Here is a 22,767-nt window from a genome sequence, read left to right as displayed (position 1 = left end):
CCTTGCGTGACTTTTTGCGAGGTGGAGGAACATCTGGATCAGTGGAAGCTGAGGAGTGAGTACCTTCAGTGTCCGAGACCAAGCTGGTGGAGGCCGAAGCACCCCGTGAGGATAATTTAGGGGACTGCTCAGAGGCGAAAGACTTGGCCAGTTTCTTAAAGACTGATTTATGAGGATTAGAATGAGTCTCAGAGGACGTACGTGAGGTGGGTAACCAGCCTTGTTTCTTGGCGTAAAGTGTCAAATGACGCTTCAATGAATTTATAGCACACACAAGTGCCTTATTCACTGAGTGTTGTACACCCTGGTCTAAAGCCTCCACTAAATCCTGTTCCGAAAAACCAGAGGCGTCATCCTCATAGTAATAGTCATCTTCGTCCAAATAATCATTCATTGTGACACAAAGTGTGACAGTTAAGCCCACAAGATGACAAAGTTATTAAAGGCCAAAGGCACAATGCAGGGGGAGTGCAAAAACCCCTCAGCAAGCCAACAGTACAGAAAAATAAATCTGTCTACACTGTTAAAATATTTTAAATGTGGAGGGAGGGCTTGCTGCGAAAAAACGACACTCTAGGCAGAGCCTATGCGTAATTGTACAGCCCAACACACTTTCCTATGCAGAGGGCGTCAAAACGGGGCTAAAAAACGCGAGGCTGTGGGCAATGGTGTGTGAAACAACCTTCTTCAAGCAAAATGCGTAGAAAACAGCATTAAAATGGCCGCCGCGCATGCGCGGTAACGGCCGCCTCCGTTAACATAGAAAGTAGGTCGCGCACAGTGCGAGTCCTCCGGCCCCTGTCTCCCGCTCCACAAATATGAAAAGCAGGTGCGAAGCGCCCAAACGCCGGGGGGTGAACACACGCCCCCGCTACAAAGCCGCTGCAGCGCGCGGCTCGAAGACACCAGAAAGTGAAAACAATGGAAAAACGAAGCGCCGCTACGAGACCTCAGCGCGGCTCGTAACCACAGCAACCAGCAATGCGGAATTACAACAAAAGGCAAGCACAAATCGCTTACAAAGCACGCGGCGCGAGCGTTAACAGTAGAAACAACAACAGCACCATATAAGAACAAAATAGTAAATATAAGCACTTAACTGGCTGCGGAGCAGCAAAGAAAGAGGATATGATACTTTCCTCAGGACCTTTTATAATATGAGTCTCTATGGTTAGCCACGTGATACCCTAGTGTTTATGGGTACTGTAGTTTTTTCGTTATCTACTGTTTTCTGATTGGCTGCTGAGCATTTCTAATAAAGAAATGAGAAAGCATAATCGGAGCCTCATGTCCTGACATAGAATTATGTTCCGCTAATTGGGATGCAATCTACCTTTAATATCTGCAGAATACTCCGTTCCAGGGTCATTAACTTGCGTTTCCAATATTTCCTATAGGCTGGACCAACGCCATTGCCTCCGGGAAATAGAAAGCCGGTTTCTATTTTTTACCACATTAGCTTCCTCTGTTAGGACTATTGATGCCTCCAGGTGTGGGGCTGACCAGGAGCCTTCCTCACCACCTCAGATAATAAATCAGTTACCCGTTTACATCATGTGTTTTAGTTAATTCTTTGGTTATGCTGACCTTTGACCTCTACCAAAAGTATCCACTACCTTCAGTGTGGGCCTGTAGCACCAGATCCTAGGAGTGCTTTGGCCATCTGCATCTGGCCAGGATCCCCAGGGTCTTGGCAATGGGTTGGACATTTGGCCATGCTCTGCTCTCGATGCATCTGCGCCTAAACCCACAGAGCACCGCCTTTGGCCTTACAAAAGGCAGATGTTTTTGAGAAGGGTGCATAATGAAACAGTGCTGTATTTACACTGCCAGCCAACCTTTGTAGCACCAGAGATGCCATTAGAGATGTAAATGGTGATGTGATATCACCATTGATTTCAGTTGTGTTATCTTATGTTAGGTCATGATCAGTGCATTGTTGGGGTGTCATAGTTAGTTGTGATGTCACCCGTGTGATCATGCATGATATTACGTGCAGTGCACTGTGGGAGTGTTAAGGTCCTTTACGATGTCATTTCAGACATCACATGTGAGGTTTTAAGCTGTACATTGTGGGATAGTTGTGTAACATAACTGGCAAATTTTAGTTGAACGTTCCTTTAGCTCATGTTTACATAGGGTTGTTGTTTAATTGGCACCTGTTTTATGGTAGTCTTGCTTATAAATGTTCCATTTACAGTTTTATGAGACAGTAAATGTAAAATAATCTATTGACACTGGGACTGAAACTGTCGTCTGATCACTTCCTGTAACAGAGCAAAGTATGAAGAAGCAAAGAAAGCAAATACACCAAAGACCCCGGAGAAGAAGGGGGAGACGGTGTCCTGGAACCTTTTTCCCTTTCTATCTGGTACTGGTCTTCTGTCTTCGGAAATCAGGTGCGTAAATCATCAACATTGTGAAAATGTGGGCGCAGGGTGGGTTCAAGTGACCAACACCGGCTTCAATAACTAATCCTCTGTCTGTGCCTACCAGTGCCTCTCATGTCCAGACTTTGAGGCGGACCTCTGCATCATTCACTGGTTGATTCAGCGTTGTCTCCATTCCTCCCCAGTTCCCTGCACATGGCCTATGTCCAGAGCGGGGGGAGCGACCCTGCAGTCCTCGCTCAGATGCGCGACCTCCAGATGGAAGCCATGATGTTAGAGCAGATGAGTCCGAAACCAGAGCGGAAGGACAAGAAAAAGAAACGTACGTACCTCTGTCTCCTAAACAAAGGTTAAGAGATGTTCACACAGTCGATGAAAGGTGCAGTGCACCTACAAGCATGCACATTCACATGCAAGCAATAAATCCAGGGCGACACTGCTTTCACATGCAAGCAATAAACCTAGGGTCATTGCTGCTGACATATCCAGGCAGTAAAACTAGAGGTACCACTGCTGACACATGCAAGCAATAAACCCAGGGCACCACTGTTGACCCAAGCAAGCAATAAACCTAGGCCAGGGCACCGCTGTTGACACACGCAAGCAATAAACCCTGGGCACCTTTGCTGAAACATTCAAGCAAAAAACCTAGGGACACTGCTGCTGACACATCAAAGCAATAAACCAGAGACACTGCTGCTGACACATCCAAGCAATAAACCAGAGGCACTGCTGCTGACATATCCATGCAATATACCCAGGCCAGGCCACCGCTGTTGACACATGCAAGTATTAAGCCTAGGGGCACTGTGCTGACATAGCCAAGCAATAAACCCAGGCGAGGGCACGCTGTTGACACATGCAAGTAATGAACCTAGGGGCACTGCTGCTGACACATGCAAGTAATAAACCTAGGGGCACTGCTGCTGACATATCCAAGCAATAAACATAGGCAAGGGCACAGCTGTTGACACATGCAAGCCATAAACCAGAGGCACCACTGCTGACACATGCAAGCAATAAACCCAGGCCAGGGCACCGCTGTTGACACATGCAAGTAATAAACCTAGGAGGACTGCCGCTGACATATCCAAGTAATAAACCTAGAGGCACTGCGGCTGACACATGCAAGTAATAAACCTAGGGGCACTGCTGCTGTCATATCCAAGCAATAAACCCAGGCCAGGGCACCGTTGTTGACACATGCAAGTATTAAACTTAGGGGCACTAGTGCTGAGATATCCAAGCAATAAACCTAGGAGCACTGCTGCTGACACATGCAAGTAATAAAGCTAGGGGCACTGCTGCTGTCATATCCAAGCAATAAACCCAGGCCAGGGCACCGCTGTTGACACATGCAAGCAATAGACCTAGGGGCACTGCTGCTGACACATGCAAGCAATAAACCTAGGGGCACTGCTGCTGACACATGCAAGCAATAAACCTAGTGGCACTGCTGCTGACATATCCAAGTAATAAACCCAAAGGCACTGCTGCTGACACATGCACGCAATAAACCCAGGGATGCCGCTGTTGACACATGCAAGCAATACACCCAGGGATGCCACTGCTGACACATGCAAGCAATAAACCTAGGGGTGCCGCTGCTGACACATGCAAGCAATAAACCCAGGGGTGCCGCTGCTGACACATGCAAGCAATAAACCCAGGGGTGCCGCTGCTGACACATGAAAGCAATACACCCAGGGATACCGCTGCTGACACATGCAAGCAATAAACCCAGGGGTGCCGCTGCTGACACATGCAAGCAATAAACCCAGGGGTGCCGCTGCTGCCACATGCAAGCAATACACCCAGGGATGCAGCTGCTGACACATGCAAGCAGTTAATCCAGGGGTGCCGCTGCTGACACATGTAAGCAATAAACCCAGGGATGCCGGTGCTGACACATGTAAGCAACAAACCTGACACATGCAAGCGATAAACCCTGGGGTGCCGCTGCTGACACATGCAAGCAATAAACCCAGGGCATCCCTGCTGACTTATACAATCAATAACCAAGGGTACCACTGCTGACACATGCAGGCAAAAAAGCCAGGGAACTGCTGCTGAAACATGCAAGCAATAAACCTAGGGGCACTGCTACTGACACATGAAAGCAATACACCTAGGGGCACTGCTGCTGACACATGCAAGCAATAAACCTAGTGGCACTGCTGCTGACATATCTAAGCAATAAAACCAAAGGCACTGCTGCTGACACATGCAAGCAATAAACCCAGGCCTGGGCACCACTGTTTACACATGCAAGTAATAAACCTAGGGGCACTGCTGCTGACATATCCAAGCAATAAACCCAGGCCAGGGCACCGCTGTTGACACATGCAATTAATAAACCTAGCAGCATTGCTGCTGACATATCCAAGCAATAAACCCAGGCCAGGGCACCGCTCTTGACACATGCAAGTAATAAACCTAGTGGCACTGCTGCTGACATATCCAAGCAATAAACCAAAGGCACTGCTGCTGACACATGCAAGCAATACACCCGCTGCTGACACATGCAAGCAATAAACCCAGGGGTGCCGCTGCTGACACATGCAAGCAATACACCCAGGGATGCCGCTGCTGACACATGCAAGCAATAAACCCAGAGGTGCTGCTGCTGACGCTTGCAAGCAATACACCCAGGGAGGCCGCTGCTGACACATGCAAACAATAAACCCAGGGGTGCAGCTGCTGACACATGCAAGCAATAAACCCAGGGATGCCACTGCTGACCCATGCAAGCAATAAACCCAGGCATGCCGCTGCTGACACATGCAAGCAATTAACCCAGGGGTGCCGCTGCTGACACATACAAGCAATAAACCCAGGGGTGCTGCTGCTGACACATGCAAGCAATAAACCAAGGGTATCACTCCTGACAAATGCAAGTAATAAACCGAGGGCAGCGCTGCACAAATATGCAAGCAATAAACCTAGGGGCACTGCTGCGGACACATCCAAGCGATAAACCAGGGGCACCATTGCTGACGCATGCAAGCAATAGACCTATGGGCACTGCAGCTGATCATGCAAGCAATAAACCCAGGGCACCCCTGCTGACCTATACAATCAATAACGAAGGGTACCACTGCTGACACATGCAGGCAAAAAAGCCAGGGAACTGCTGCTGAAACATGCAAGCAATAAACCTAGGGGCGCTGCTGCTGACACATGCAAGTAATAAACCTAGGGGCACTGCTGCTGCCATATCCAAGAAATAAACCCAGGGCAGGGCACCGCTGTTGACACATGCAAGCAATAAACCAGAGGCACTGCTGCTGACACATGCAAGCAATAAACCTAGGGGCACTGCTGCTGACACATGCAAGTAATAAACCTAGTGGCACTGCTGCTGACACATGCAAGCAATACACCCAGGGATGCCACTGCTGACACATGCAAGCAATAAACCCAGGGGTGCCGCTGCTGACACATGCAAGCAATAAACCCTGGGGTGCCACTGCTGACACATGCAAGCAATACACCCAGGGATGCCGCGGCTGACACATGCAAGCAATAATCCCAGGGGTGCTGCTGCTGACACATGCAAGCAATACACCCAGGGATGCCGCTGCTGACACATGCAAGCAATAAACCCAGGGGTGCCACTGCTGACACATGCAAGCAATAAACCCAGGGATGCCGCTGCTAACACATGCAATCAATAAACCCAGGGGTGCCGCTGCTGACACATACAAGTAATAAAATCAGGGGTGCCATTGCACACACGTGCAAGCAATAAAATCAGGGGTATCACTCCTGACAAATGCAAGTAATAAACCTAGGGGCACTGCTGCGGACACATGCAAGCAATAAACCAGGAGCACCATTGCTGACACATGCAAGCAATAGACCTAGGGGCACTGCAGCTGATCATGCAAGCAATAAATCCATGGCACCCCTGCTGACCTATACAATCAATAACAAAGGGTACTACTGCTGACACATGCAGGCAAAAAAGCCAGGGAACTGCTGCTGAAACATGCAAGCAATAAACCTAGGAGCACTGCTACTGACACATGCAAGCAATAAACCTAGGGGCACTGCTACTAACACATCCAAGCAATAAACCTAGGCGCCCTGCTACTGACACATCCAAGCAATAAACCTAGGTGCACTGCTACTGACACATCCAAGCAATAAACCTAGGTGCCCTGCTGCTGACACATCCAAGCAATAAACCTAGGTGCACTGCTACTGACACATCCAAGCAATAAACCAGAGGCACTGCTGCTGACACATCCAAGCAATAAACCAGAGGCACAGCTGCTGACACATCCAAGCAATAATCCTTGGGGCACTGCTGCTGACACATCCAAGCAATAAACCAGAGGCACTGCTGCTGACACATGCAAACAATAAACCCAGGGGTGTTGCTGCTAACACATGCAATATGTTATGAAGTTGGTCGTGGTAGTATTATTTGTAAGACACATATGCTGGAAAGAAAGCATTCACCGCTTGCAAATTCATAATGATTCAAAAAAGGAATTTAATTCCATCAAGTGTGTAGGCATTAAATGCAATATAACATCAAAGCATTAATGATTGGCATTAAAGTTGCTCCACATAAAGGTAGTGCATTCAGTATTTCCAGTGCTCTTGTCGTGAAGGAGAGGGAGGGTAGGGTCAATGGTAGTGAATCGGTGAGTGAGGTACAGGTATAGTGACATATATACATTTGTAGTTGCAAGGAACGGACCCTTTCCGGCCTAGTATAGGTCAGTTGTTCCCATGTTTACACATAGCTCAGAAATACAATTTGTTACAATTGTTCTGTTCGACCCCTATTCTAAGATGGTGATTTGCTCCTCATGGTGGGGTCTTCGTCAGGATCAGGCTACAAAGAGCACCTAGAGATAATTAAAATGAGTGGAGTCAGTGTGGGGACAATTTGATAAAAGGAGGTGAATGCTGATATAGGTGGAGAAACTTTCACCTACTGGTGTGGGGAAGGACGGTCAACGTTCGTTCCCTCGTGGGCTTTGGAGTAGCTCCAATGTTTAGGACAGAGATGGCTAGCGGGGTAATGATTCTTCCACCTCATCGGATTAATCAGTATCAGGATCTAATGGAGGAAGGAAGCAGGGTCCAAAGGTGAAGAATCAAGTCTAAACAAACACGTTGTCTCAAAAGGGGCATTGTTTTTGTGCAGCAAGGTGCAAATTGTACGCCAGCGTGATGGCAAAGGGCAGGAATGCACCATATTTCATAAATGCAGTGCATTCCTGCCCTTTCACATTGGCTTAGGGCAGCGCCGCAAGAGGATATGCAGCTCCGTCCTACGTGAGTTCCTCATAAGTGAGACCCCATGTCCAGTGACCCCTGGCACAAAAGTAATGGTAACTTCATGCCCTTAAATGTGGAAACACTTGCACAATCTAACTCTTGTTCCTTGGTGATATCATACTTCACCTCTCAATTGCAGAAACATAACATTTGTATCGGAGTACTAGCCCTCGAATTAATGTGGCTTTCCAAATGAGGTGCCCACGTGTTTATGACAGTACCACCAAAGCTGCTTCCTGGTGTTCTTTTGTGATTCTTTTGCTTGATGTGCTTTTGGCAACTTGTATATTGGGTCGGATCCTTTTCTTGCATGTTTCTAACTTAGTCTGATTTGGCCTGTTGGATGTTGCTGTATCTGTTGGTTAGTCTACTCATCACTTCATATAATTGTGTTTTGGAACTAATGAAATGTACCTGGTCTTCTCTTCCTGCACTTTCCATACTTGTGTGTTAACCCATCTAACTGATATTTTTTTGGGCACAGGACCAGAACCAGCCCCACGGGCTCTGGACTCAGAGCTTCTCTCAGTGGAGATAGAGAACCAGAGACTGGAGGACGAGATCTTCAAGATGAAGCTTCAACGGGATAAGAGGAAGACCGACGACGGTAGGTGCTGACACAACTCTTACGACATACCATATTGGACAAAATTTGGCTTTCAAATTGACCCAAATACATTTTATATCCAGTTGTCTACAAGAAGGAGATATCCTGAAGCACTGATGTTAAAAAAGTGGTAGTATAATGGGGTGTAAGCATGACTTAAGATACAACTAATGAGGCTTGCTTTGTGGCACTCAATGGGCCATTTACAATGGAGCTAAAGGCGGCACTTTCAGTCCATCCGATGAAGTCTCTTAAAACAAGTGGGAGTGGGTAGACATAAAAACAAAACATGGTGTGAGTAGATCTACAGAAACATACATGCAACGGAAGTATAGTAGGAAACGAATAACAGAATAAAACACAAATGTAGGTGGATCAGCAAATTTGAGGCATGGCCAGCTTTCTCTCTGTAGTGCTGTTTTTCGGGTCAAAATGACAGCCTCTCACAAGTCCAGACCCGGATCCTGCAGCCTAGTTAGGTCTCGCCTGACCCAGCGCATGCGCTGGGCTGGCGAGACTTATTGAGAGGGCTCCAAAAAGTGCTACCAGGCCAGCCTAGAGCTACAGTGCATGTGCGCGGGCACGCGCGCGCCACTTTTACCGCGATTACTTTCACTTTAGCGGCCGCACGGCCGCTTGGCATAGCCAATAGGTCTCGCTTTTGGGACCTTATAAGTGTTTAGTTATGCAACGGTTGCATGGCTAAACACTTATAAGGTCCCAAAGGCGAGACCTATTTGGCTATGCCAATGCTTGCTTTTATTTGTAATCAGGGCCACACTGGTCTCAGCGGGCATCAGCTGTTTCCCCAGGAGGCTCAAAGAACGAGGGCCAGTTTTGCAGTGGTGGGGGCCAGTTTTTTTACAGGGGGCCGATTTTGCAGTGGTTCCGCTATATCGGCCCCCAGTAACAAACGTTGCAGTGCTTCACACTTGCACCTCTCCTCCCCCGGGGAAGGGGGGGAGGGGGGGGGGTCCATTGCCAGGTCTGCTTTTGGTTGCCAGTCCGGCCCTGTTTGTGATGTGGTACTCGTCTCTGTGGGTGTTGTATCCAAGGGTATTCCTCTCAAGGTCTTTTTCCATCCTACCTACAAGCACTATTCTGTATTAATGGCACCCTACAATTCCCAGATCCTCCATTTTGCATGTGGCAGGCACTGGGCAGTATCTCTAAGCTGAGGGATCTGCAATACAAGTCTTCAATTATGCAGGGTGAAATAGGCTGCTGTGGTTTGTCAGGGATTAAATGTGGCTCTCTAAGGCCTCGGGTGGCACATTTAAATGCTGGTGAGAACCCTTTAAGGGCATATTATTCTTAATAATACTGCATTATGTATTAATTTGATAAAACAATATTCAATGCGTATATATATATATCACCAGACTATCTCCTCCTAAAAGAGCAGGGGATATATATATATCATCTAGAATATTTATTACAAAGATTCATCCTTGTGAATTTAGGGTTATCAGTATTGTTATAGTTGTTATTTGGTTGTTCTATAGTGCACAAGCTGCCATTAATATGAAAGCTTGCTGTGATATTTCTAGATGATTAGACATTTCCACCTCAGGCCGGACTCTGATTTGATTTATAGAAATGTGATGTCATAGATTGTGAGACCTTGGATATCTGTTGGCTGGGTTGTGAGCTTTGATAGATTGTAACTTTGATGTGTGAGCTCAGGGGGCAATACAAGAATCCCATTCAAGTCTTCTGGGTCACTATGTGTGCTTATTGCCCGGCAGATGAAAAGATTTGGTAGGTGGTTGTTTTAGGCAAGTACGTTTGCGTGTCTTAATTGCATTTTTCTAGGGCCACTGGTGTTATAAGATTCTGCAGCTGTAGCCTTTCCCACACCCTTATGGACTTGCCACATAATATGCCATATGCTTAATACTTTACAGTTTCTAACAAAAATATTTTATACTGTGCTATAAAAGATCCACAGTTATTTAAAACAAGCATTGGCAAAGCCATACAGGCTGTCTTTTCACATAGCTACAGTTACCTCAAGTAATTACTTTGGAGTATAAAAAAAACAGTGCAAAGTCTTTACCAAGACAGCAGCCATCCAGAACTTTACTAGATGTCTCTCTCAAGTCAGAAGCAACTGCTTAACACGTCTGTCACAAAGCTGCAATAAGGTGCAACTGCTTAAAATGTCCTTCACAAAGTTGAGGGGGCGTGGCTTCAACATAAGTATGTACATATCCGCTTTTGTTCCTCTAATAAATTGGGCTTGATTTCAGTAGGGTAAGAAAATATTCCAAGGCTGGAATAGGCTGATGAATCAATATCACAACTTTCAATAAATGTCTCCAATGCTATAGCACACTTGTTAAGACAAACTTGTGTATACAGGTACTAGCCGTCATTGGTTAAGTCAAGTGCCATCTACCGATTGTTGGAAAACTGTTTTTTAGATTTTCAGTATATTTATGTCCTAGTAAAAAAATCATTGCTGTGGTAGGAAGAAGCAAAGTGCAAGGTAATAGATAAAGATATGCGATGAAGGGTTCATATATATCTATATGTATATATTATATATTTCAAGCCAACAAATAGCACTGCACTGCATGATCTGTAGTATCCGTAATCTATATTCCAAATCCAAACAATTCCACCAACACATTTCGACCACCCTGGTTGTTGTCAGTGTTGGTGAGTGCGTTTTCAATTTCACCTTTAATACATAAATGCCCGCCTTACCCATCAAGAGGCATTCTGGGATATGTAGCGCAATGTGAAGCTATCATAGAAACAGGTTCATACAAAACAATTAAATACTTAGGGGCAGATTTACAAGCCCCTTGCGCCACCGGTTCATCACTTTTTGTGACGCACCGGTGGCGCATTTTACTGCTCCATATTTACAAGGACAGGAAAAGTCACCCTGCGTGACTTTTCCTGCCCTTGAAAATATGACCCCTTTACACGCAGCATTTTGCGTGAATGGGGTGTTCCATGGGTGTTGCTCTGGGTGTCCCACACAACACCCATGGAACCAGACACATTTCCAGATTTATGAGGAATCGTAAATCTGGAGATGCGTGTGAACGCTACGCCTCCCCAGGGGAGGTGTAGGGAGGCGCAACGAGGAGAAATTGATTATTTCTCCTCGTTTTCTTTTCCTCTTTCTATGCGTGCTGCATTCTGCAGCACGCATAGAAAGAGGAAATCACCTCTAATGATTGTTTATGTAGAGGAAGGGTTCCCTTCCTGCACATAAACAATCATTGAAACTTCTATGCGTGATAATGCAGCACATATAGAAGAAGAAAAATGGCATTTCAGATTGTTTTTGTGTAGGAAGGGAACCGGTCCTGAACAAAAACAATCTCCCCACGATGCAGGTATCCTTACACCATGGCGCAAGGGTGCCTGCGCAGGCACATGGCAGCAGTTTGTGCGCCAGCGTAGGGGGAAGCACAGAGATGCGACATATTGTTGTAATTATGTCACATCCCTGTGCATTAAAAGTGACTCAGTGCGACGCAGCCAAATGGCATGCGGAATGCACTGAGTCACTTTCTTGTAAATCTGCCCCGTAAAATCTAGAATGTGTGGGCTTAACTAAACATCTTTTAATATAATTCAACATACTCATGTAATTACCACGAACTAGTTCAATACAAGTAAAATAAAATGTATAATCAAGTCTGCGCATAGATATCAGTATACAATAATCAGGAAGCCTCGGAAAAAATCATTCTCTGATTGAAATACATTGATGACGTATTCCTGATATGGAACGGTATGATCAGGGACTTCCTGAAGTACTTCGTTGAACTAAACAAGATTGACTTGGGCCTACAATTCACACGCTCAGTGAATAAATCACATGTGAAGTTTTAAGATGTCATATTGTATGTACGGGATGGACAATAGAGACCCCACTGTTCAGGAAGGACAGTGCAACTAACAGTATTCTATATGGGACCAGCTTCCACCCAAAATCACTCATAAAAAACATACCATATATGTAGGTATGCACATGTATAAAAGGTGAAATTGGAGACGGACTCACCAACCGTGACAAAGACCATGGTGGTCAAAATGCATCTGCGCGATTGTTTGAATTTGAAATAAAGATTACCGATACTACAGTTAACAGAGTGCCAAGCCATTTGTTGGTTTGAAATCAATTGGGGAAGACAGGCAGCCCTCTATGCTTGTACCAGCTGGTGAGCTCACCGTTTATGCATGAGCACACTGATATTGTGTCTGTGTGTGCGCATGTGTGCGTGTGTGCGTGTGTGTGTGTACACAAACCTGCAAATCCTCAGGTCCTTAATAGAGCTTCCTCTCCAGTCAAATGCTAAATGTTGAAAATGCCTTCCCAGAGGTGCAGTTCCTACTTACTAGAGTTCACTCTTGAGTCAAGTGCAGAAGCATTGAAACTCTCTCATGAAGCTGCAGTTGCCCTACTTGTTACTTGGGGTCCCTCTCAAGTCAAAATGCAAAGGCTGTGATATTTCATACTGGTGCAGTTCCGCAAGTCATTACTAGGTGTCCCTCACAAATCAAATGCAAACATATTGAAATCCTTACATGAAGCTGCAGTTCCACCAGTCCTTACTAGGTGTCCCTATAGAGTCAGATGCAAAAGCACTTGGAATTCTAACATTATGCAGCATCTCTATTAGTTGTTACTAGGGGACACATTTACTAAACTTTCACGCAACGCAGGGCAGCAGGTAAAGTTGCTGTGCTGCGTTGCATGAAAGGGAGAGAGCAGAATTGCTCATTATTTACAAAGATGTGAAGCATTCCTGCACTCTCCTTGTACTGGCGCACTGTGTACAGCCTAACGCCAATGCAGGCACCATTGCACCATGCTGCAAGGGTGCCTGTGTTACAGGAAGGATTGTTTTTGTGTGGGAGGGACATCTTCCTGCACAAAAACAATTCTTAATGGCATTTTCCACTTTTTATGTGTGCTGCATGCAGCACATGTGGAAAGAGGAAATAACGAGGAGAAATAAAGATATTTCTTCTTTATTATGCCTGACTTGGAAAGGCATAGCATTTTGATGCATTCCCAAGTTTACAACTCTTTGTAAATCTAGGAATGTGCATGGGAACACCCATGCACCACCCATGGAATGCCTCCCAATTGAAATGTGACGTAAAACAGCACAAGTAGATGCCTTACGTTACATTTCTTTACACAGTCCCGCAAGGCCACACACATCAGGCTTTACATGGCTGTGTAAATATTACTGAAGCCTCTGCACTGTCCTTGTGTTAACTTGCTTGATGCAAAAACAATGGATAGGCTTCATAAACATGGGTCTGTGTGTCCCTCACAAGCGAAATGCGAAAGCATTGAAATTATTACCTCAAGCTGCAGTTCCATTAGTTGTTACTAGATGTCCCTCACGAGTCAAATGCAAAAGCATTGAAATTATTATTACATCAAGCTGCAGTTCCATTAGTTGTTACTAGATGTCCCTCAAACTAATGCAAATGCTTTGATATTCTTTTGTGGCTGAGCAGTTCCACAAGTCATTGCAGTGTCTCTCACAGGTTAAATGCAAAAGCATTGAAAATCATTCACAAAGCCACAATTCCACTCGTCATTACTGGGTGTCCCTATCGAGTTGGGTGCAAAGCATTGAAAATCTTTCACCAAGCCGCAGTTCCACTAGTCATTACTGGGTGTCCCTATTGAGTTGGGTGCCAAGCATTGAAAATCTTTCACCAAGCCGCAGTTCCACTCGTCATTACTGGGTGTCCCTATCAAGTTGGGTGCAAAGCATTGAAATTCTTTCACCAAGCCGCAGTTCCACTCGTCATTACTGGGTGTCCCTATCGAGTTGGGTGCAAAGCATTGAAATTCTTTCACCAAGCCGCAGTTCCACTCGTCATTACTGGGTGTCCCTATCGAGTTGGGTGCAAAGCATTGAAATTCTTTCACCAAGCCGCAGTTCCACTCGTCATTACTGGGTGTCCCTATCGAGTTGGGTGCAAAGCATTGAAATTCTTTCACCAAGCCGCAGTTCCACTAGTCATTACTGGGTGTCCCTATCGAGTTGGGTGCAAAGCATTGAAATTCTTTCACCAAGCCGCAGTTCCACTCGTCATTACTGGGTGTCCCTATCGAGTTGGGTGCAAAGCATTGAAATTCTTTCACCAAGCCGCAGTTCCACTCGTCATTACTGGGTGTCCCTATCGAGTTGGGTGCCAAGCATTGAAATTCTTTCACCAAGCCGCAGTTCCACTCGTCATTACTGGGTGTCCCTATCGAGTTGGGTGCAAAGCATTGAAATTCTTTCACCAAGCCGCAGTTCCACTCGTCATTACTGGGTGTCCCTATCGAGTTGGGTGCAAAGCATTGGAATTCTTTCACCAAGCCGCAGTTCCACTCGTCATTACTGGGTGTCCCTATCGAGTTGGGTGCAAAGCATTGAAATTCTTTCACCAAGCCGCAGTTCCACTCGTCATTACTGGGTGTCCCTATCGAGTTGGGTGCAAAGCATTGAAATTCTTTCACCAAGCCGCAGTTCCACTAGTCATTACTGGGTGTCCCTATCGAGTTGGGTGCCAAGCATTGAAAATCTTTCACCAAGCCGCAGTTCCACTCGTCATTACTGGGTGTCCCTATCGAGTTGGGTGCAAAGAATTGAAATTCTTTCACCAAGCCGCAGTTCCACTAGTCATTACTGGGTGTCCCTATCGAGTTGGGTGCAAAGCATTGAAAATCTTTCACCAAGCCGCAGTTCCACTCGTCATTACTGGGTGTCCCGATCGAGTTGGGTGCAAAGCATTGAAAATCTTTCACCAAGCCGCAGTTCCACTCGTCATTACTGGGTGTCCCTATCGAGTTGGGTGCAAAGCATTGAAATTCTTTCACCAAGCCGCAGTTCCACTCGTCATTACTGGGTGTCCCTATCGAGTTGGGTGCAAAGCATTGAAATTCTTTCACCAAGCCGCAGTTCCACTCGTCATTACTGGGTGTCCCTATCGAGTTGGGTGCAAAGCATTGAAATTCTTTCACCAAGCCGCAGTTCCACTAGTCATTACTGGGTGTCCCTATCGAGTTGGGTGCAAAGCATTGAAATTCTTTCACCAAGCCGCAGTTCCACTCGTCATTACTGGGTGTCCCTATCGAGTTGGGTGGAAAGCATTGAAAATCTTTCACCAAGCCGCAGTTCCACTAGTCATTACTAGGTGTCCCTATCGAGTTAGGTGCAAAGCATTGAAATTCTTATTTGAAGCTGCAGTTCCACTAGTTGTTATCGTGTGTCCTTCACAAGTCAACTGCAAAGGCATTGAAATATTCTCATGAAGCTGCAGTTCCACTTATTAATAGAGGTCCAGCTCAAGTGAGAAACAGCTTCTTCAAATGACCTTCACAAACCTGCGGTCTATAGCAGTGGTTCCCAAACTTTTGACTCCTGAAGACCCGTATTGAGTAACTACTGGAAGCAGCGGACCGCCAAGCAATTTGTATTATTTATCAAACATTTAAACGGTAATTCGCAAAAAATAAACAAACAACTGCCCACCAAACAAATACTCAAATTACTGAAGATTTTATTTTTTTATATTGAAAAAATCTACAAAAATCTCAAGATTGTAATGCGAAGGTTGGCGCTGCGCCTCAGCGCCAAACTTTTCAATGTTTGTTTTTATTTCGTGGTAACCACACCAGTCCTGGCAAATGTGGTCAGACTAGACCCTGGACGGTGCACACTATGTGCAGCGTGCGAGCCTGACTGCTGCAAAGGGGTTTTTGGGGAGGCTCTCCCTCCAAGAAAAGGTGGGAAAAATGGTGCATTCTACAACACATTTGTCATTATATATTGAATTGTATTAGCTTTCAAAGCATAGTAAGTGTTGACCTTATTGTGTACCAGGATACAACAATCTTTGTTGGGGCTCTTCAATGATTCCCTCGCTATCACCCTCCAACAGTAACTCTCATCTCTCCACAGCCCCTCTGTCAAATGTATTTCATTTGTTTTATATCACCTCTCATACCAGCGTAGGGTGTCAGATCACTTTACATGACACACATACAGAGACAATGAATCATACATGTGTAAATCAGTGAATAGTAAATGTTACATAAGGCAAAGGTGACTGCAAGGTGTAGGATTCACATGTCATCCATACTGGTAGGCCTTTTTTAGAGTGCTTGGTCTGGAGAAGCACAAACCCAGGATTCAGAGCATAACACAGTGGTTAGCGTTGACTTTAATAATAGGAATCTATTTCTACCCAAACATACCTTTTTTAGCAGCATCACGATAATGAAAGACTGGGAAAAAAATATAACTTACTAACTTGTACCGTGCTGTTTGCATGCTGCTCTTTGATGGCAGTTCATAGATCACTGTGATAGATTGTAACTTCAGAACTGCACAGTAATAAAAGAAACTCTGTGACAAAAGCAGTAACCCACTGAGGTATGCACATAACATATTGTTGATTTAAATGCATGGTACACGTTCTTTTCAGCTGGCATATTAACCCTCTGCGCTACCTTAGGTGACTCAAAGCTGCTCTTGGACAAAACACCCATCTTTCTCCAGCAGGTACATTAATCACTGGAGTTATCTTGACACTTTTATTGTTACCCGAAAACTACTGATTATAGAAGAAACTTTGCAATACTTTTAAAACTGCTGACTTGTGGACCCCCTGGGAATATGTCGCGGACCCCTCAGTTTGGGAAACACTGGCAAATAAATGTGCATACACACTTTTGCTATTTTAATCAAATGGGCATGTTTTCCAAATGATTAATTATTTACAAAAGCCTTTTCATAATGATGAGTAAAAATTAAACATTTCTTGATTTATTTTTAATGTTTGTGAACATATCCTACTCTTTATAAGAATTGTAAATCACTTTTCAGTACAAGCACATATAGATAGCTTGTTTTGGTTGTTTATGTTTTCATGGGTGTTAGCTTTGTTTTCTGTCATGATGTAGTTCCACAGGTTGTTACTAGAGAGCTCCCTCAATCAGATGCAAGTAGTTGAAATGTTAATCACAATCCTGTGGGAAAAATATCTATACTAAAGATGGTTTGGGGCTCCAAAAATCATACAAATGTTACCAGACCTGCAGGTTAAGTGACTTGAATAATTCATAAAATGGTCTCAAATTCTGTGATCCTAGGCAAATGTTTTATTTCATTAACACCTTTTTCTTCACTATCCCATATGAGAGCACCTTCAAATATGTAAGTTCTGAAGGTCTGCTATACAAAATAGTATTAGTTTGATTTATTGAACTAAACTTTTCTTCCATGTTTATTAAGAAGCTAGCTCGCATATACAGAACAAATGACCCCACAGTCGCCTCTTAGTTCAATAATAGCACTTTTATCATGGCTGGGGCAGGAATGTTTCTCAGTTCGTGTTTAAAAACTCTCTATTTTAATTAGTATAAGCATGATGTGGCAATGCACTACCATTTACAGACTGCACATTTTCCATTGAAATGGCCATAAACTTTCTTACTGAAATGCAGTTTTATTGATAAAACTGCATAGCGTTCATACTATAATATGTGGAAATCGGGTTTCAGCAAATATTTCTCATTTGCACATTACTAAATAAAAATATTTTGACTTGTTTTGATCCTATTATTATCTTTGTTTCCGTCATTCTTCGCAATTACAAAAAAATGTGCTTTGTTAACTGCTATTGTTAATATATTTGCACATTTCACTTATAAGCTTTTTATCTGTGGTGCATTAGAAAAAACTGACATCCTATAAGATTTCATTTCTCATTCCTTTGTAAGGCAATTTACTTTACATAATCCTCTAAATTTGCAGGCAGTGAAGGAAAAATGAACACCCATCTCCAGGGCAAAATGGCCGGCAATTTGTAAGAGACGGAAGTTGACATTTGACTTCTGTCTTTGAATGCACAGCAAATGTGACAAGATAAAAACAAGATTTAAAGGCATCTTTATTACCTATTCACTTCCTGAGTGAAGAAAAAACCTGTTTATTTCCAGCTCGAGGTCTCTCACCAGAAAGGACCAGTAGGCCATAAGAATGGCTCGCCCTGATAAAATGTGACTCTCCATAGAAAGTGGGCGAGTAGATTGTTCGAGGCTTGTGGTTTATAGTGAGGAATGAGCATTATGATTTACAATAAATCTGTTGAGAGTTACGAAAATAGTTGATCTAACCCTACTATGCATAGGGACAGTCAGTCATTGCATGTGTGCAACAATTTCAATTTATGAGGGACTTTTTTTAGTTGTATGTTTACATGTGCAAGTGAAAAATGCAGTTACTCAAAGTGAAGACATCTAATCGCTGGAGTGGGCTGGTCTGTTGATCTATACCTTCTGTTGGAGTGGGAAGAAGTATACTTTGAGTGACATGTAAGCAGCCTAATGGTGAAAGAGTGTTGATAGGGAGCCCCTATAGATCTATGTATTTTCTGTATTGTATTATTTGGAAAACATGAGGCTGGCAAGCCGCTAAATCTGTATTTAGGCCAGACCTAAAACACAAAGGGCCATATTCACAAAGGTAAACTACACACAAAGTCGAAGTTTAGACCTGAAGTCTAAGTGTAGGCCGAAGTCTAACAGCCCAATTTACAAAGGTAAACTTAGACTTCAGGTCTAAGTTTAGACCTGAACTCCAAGGGCCCAATTCACAAAGGTAAACTCAGACTTTAGGTCTAAGTTTAGACCTGAACTCCAAGGGCCCAATTCACAAAGGTAAACTTAGACTTTAGGTCTAAGTTTAGACCTGAAGTCCAAGGGCCCAATTCACAAAGGTAAACTTGGACCTGAAGTCTAAGTTTACCTTTGTGAATTGGGCCCTTAGAGTTCAAGTCTAAACTTAGACTTCAGGTCTAAGTTTACCTTTGTGAATTGGGCCCCAAGTGTAATGTTGCGCAGTGGAACACCCTTTGCACGGGTTAGCTAGTCACCTTTCCATTGCAGTGTGTTGTATTTGCGGGTTAAATGGGTACTAATGAGGTGAAACGTCTGCCCATGCAGTATTTATTCATTCTGTCCGCCTTTCATCGATACATTTGAGTGGGTAGCTGTACCTCAGTATTAGCACTTAGATGTAGTTCTCTATGCAAACACTGGCACTTTGAGAGCAAATTGCCAATGAAAGCGTTCTTTTTTACACATAATAAATAGCACTTACTTTTTTACACTTGGCACATGTTTGTGCATTCGTTTTTCGGCAGTTCACCTCATTGCACCATTCGTGCATGCAGTGAAGAATGTGCTTGTTGTAGGGCCTCTTTTTATTTTTGTCAATGAATCCTGCTCCTCTGGTCCTCAGGCCTCACATTGTAATATTGTGGTCAGAGCACACTTTAGCTCACCTACAACCTTCTTTCTGTTGCAGGTGTAGCCTTGGTTAGCCATGGCTTCTTTCCAGTCGGTGGGCACATGGCTATTGGATGAGGAGTCCTCTTTAGTTATTTAGTTGAGGACTTCAACACCTGTTAGTTTTGTGTTCTATAGAGCAGTGTCATTTAAAAGATTTTGGGTCCCAGAGCAAGAAATATTTTGGGGTCCCTTCTCGGAATAACTTCGCATTTTATTAGCCAACAATATTGGCTTATGCATTAAAAGTTGAGACAGAGAAATTGTCAGAAGGGAGATTGAGAGAATGTCCACCTTTCCGGGAGTCCCTTGGAAGGTGGGGGGGGGGGGGGCCTGAGCAATTGGCAACTTTGCCCACGCCTTAAAGCGTCTATGCTTTAGGGACTCTGCCCCGACAGGAGGGGCGGGTGGAAGTAGTAGACCTCACCCTTAAATAATTGATAAGACAAATGACCTGTTGATGATATTGCACAGAAGATGATATGTCTAAAGGAGGAGAAATCAATGGACGTAGTGTGGATGGAGAGCATAGACTAGTCAGCTAGAATAGGTTCATGAGGGTTTTAGGGGCAAGGAAGGGGGAGTAAGAGGTTATTCTACAGACATTCAGTTGATGGCGGTGGGCTAAGGCGGCAGTGCAGGTTGTGGCAGAGAGGATATTTTGAATTTACTCATTGTGAGGATCACCTGGCCAGTGCAAAACAAATGGGAGACACAATTGCCTACCTCGTGTAGCTGCCGAAAAGTACATGGAAGTCTTTAAACAGCGGGAACACCATCTTGTACTGATTAAAGACTTGGGCTGGCTTTAGGTAAACCTCAAGTCCTGTGTAGAGAGTTGCATGGTCTCACATCCCTTTGTGCCCTTCCAGCATGTATCGGGAAATTTGCTTATGAGGCGTGCTGCACTGCTCTTGTATCATCCCATCACTGCGTCCTGCACTAACAAATTCTGCTGTCCGTATTGGAATTGCCCAAGCACTAGTCCTTCGTTCTGCCTCCGAGCCCAGAGTAAAAGGGTTTTTATCTTTCTGCAGGGCTCCTGCTTATGCCACGCATCTGAAGGCTGAGGAAGCATTATGAGGCCGCGGATGGCATCGCAGGCCCCCTGAAGAGCAGATGCGCGTCAAAGACCACCTGCCACGCCTCAGAGCCCATCAGCCTAGGGCCCTTCTTCATCGCCCTCCTTCATCACCCCGGGACTCTCCTCAATCACTTCAGGGTCTTCCTCCATCACTCCAAGGCTCTCCTTCACCAGTCCTGGGCCCTTCTTGACCTCTACAGGGCCCTCCTTCATCACTCCAAGGCTCTCCTTCATCACTCCTGGGCCCTTCCTGACCTCTCCAGGGCCCTCTTTTATAACTCTAAAGCCCTCCTTCAACACTCAGTGTTCTGAACATTTGAGGACGGGTTGGTTTTATAATCAGATAAGAGGACTGAGAGACCCTCTTTCTTGCCTCCTGCCTCCCTAGGTGAATGTGAACGTCCAGTCTTTAAACCTCTTGGTTAGCGGGTTTCTACGACCCCACCTTTGATGAATCTGGGATTCGAGGCACAGGAAGGACATCACATTTCCTCAGGATCTCAATGTTGTATTCAATGTGAAAATTAGATCCATAGGGAGTACCTGGGATTGTCCAGTCGCTCCATATCGATGGGACACTATGGCCCACATTTACTAAAGTCTATGCGCGTACTCGTGCGAAGCAACACAGTGTAACAGTATGCATGTGGACCTTTACAATGGCCAGCAAGTATCCACTCTCCTTTGCTTCATATTGGGCGAGTGTCCAGGCTAAACTTTAATAACTGTAGGCCCTTTGTTCCACGACTTGGGCTGTCGTTTAACAAATCAGGGTGTTCTGGGAGATCTCGTATCTGCTTCCATTCAGCCAACTATCCTGACCCTTTATGACAGTGATATGCAAAAGTAAAGCCCTTGATGCCCAGCACATTGACATGAATAGATCAACAAATCCTTCCTTCAATAACCTAAGCAACACACTACATTTATCTTTATGAGGGATATTTGAATAAAGAATGGGAGAAGGGCAAACACATTTCCTTCTATAAGGGGACATATGAGATTAAGTGTAGGTTTGTGCACATAAGGAGGCATTGTGGAGTTCTTCTTGTGGCTTAAGATTCAAACCAAAATTGAAGGGATGAATACTGTCACATATTGTGGCAGAGACCGCTTTGCGCCCTTCTTCTTCAACGACACCTTGGTTTAAATAACCCTTGTGGATACCGCCTCAAGTTGTCCCAGAGGATATCAAAGTACGTTTTTGCTCTGGTTAGAAGTTGTTAGAGTCAATCACTCAGGAGCAAGCAATGCAACAATGTCTGATCTTAACTGTGGTGCCTTGCACCGGCTTGCTGAGGAGAAGGTGTCCCCTCCTGCACATAAACACACATCAAATAATAGCGATTTGCTTCTTCTATTTATGCTGCAGAATGCAACACACATCTCCATTATTGATTGTTTATGTCCCGGAAGGGACACCTTTCTGCGCATAAACAATGGCACTGTGGCGCAAGGGTGTATGTGTTGGCGCTAGACCGCTATTTTTAGCGCCAGCACTAGAGAAAACACAGGGGTGCGCCGTATTGTTGTATATATGGTGCATCCCTGCATTTTGGAAATGGCAGAGCGTGGCGCTGAAAAAGTTGTCATAGCGCCGCGGTCCGCCATTTCCTTGTAAATATGCGCCAGAGTCCTTACAGGTCGATCATTTCAAAGAGACTTTTGATGTGCTGTAATCGGATTGCAGTGCTGACACATGGCAATCATTTTAGACTGATCTTGCAACTGCCATTTCTTATTGGCTGTGGGTGGGGGATGAGGAGATGCCATAAAGTCTGTACCCTGTCCCATAGCTGTTCCTGCCCAGCAGCCGGTCAGCAACTTACGGGGCAGGATCCCTCCCTTCCCCCGGCCGAAGGGAGGTAACACCCTCAGGAACATGGGGTACCCAACACATAATCCCTCTTCGTGCACAAGTCCATCCACCTCCTCTTTTTACAGGGAGTAGGAACTATCAGAGTTCTTGTAACATCTGGCACCGGTTAGTGATGGGTCCCTCACAGGTGGTCATTATCACGCCCTTTCCGAGACCCTCGCCCTAATGTACCTC

The 22,767-nt window shown here is 44.8% G+C and overlaps 1 protein-coding gene across 2 annotated transcripts in view; it reads left to right on the top strand.

The window, feature by feature from the left end:
- CCDC17 (coiled-coil domain containing 17) overlaps positions 1 to 22,767 on the top strand; it is a 507,736-nt gene that overhangs the window by 145,717 nt on the left and 339,252 nt on the right. For both annotated transcript variants that reach the window (XM_085602872.1, XM_085602873.1), the window contains exons 6-8: positions 2,277 to 2,399; positions 2,576 to 2,712; positions 8,173 to 8,295. In XM_085602872.1, the coding sequence (XP_085458998.1) occupies positions 2,277 to 2,399; positions 2,576 to 2,712; positions 8,173 to 8,295 (383 nt within the window). The remainder of the gene's footprint in view (positions 1 to 2,276; positions 2,400 to 2,575; positions 2,713 to 8,172; positions 8,296 to 22,767) is intronic.

This window comes from Triturus cristatus, chromosome 4_2 (genome assembly GCF_964204655.1).
Source record: "Triturus cristatus chromosome 4_2, aTriCri1.1, whole genome shotgun sequence".
NCBI lineage: Eukaryota > Metazoa > Chordata > Amphibia > Caudata > Salamandridae > Triturus > Triturus cristatus.
This window is presented reverse-complemented; position numbering and strand designations above follow the sequence as displayed.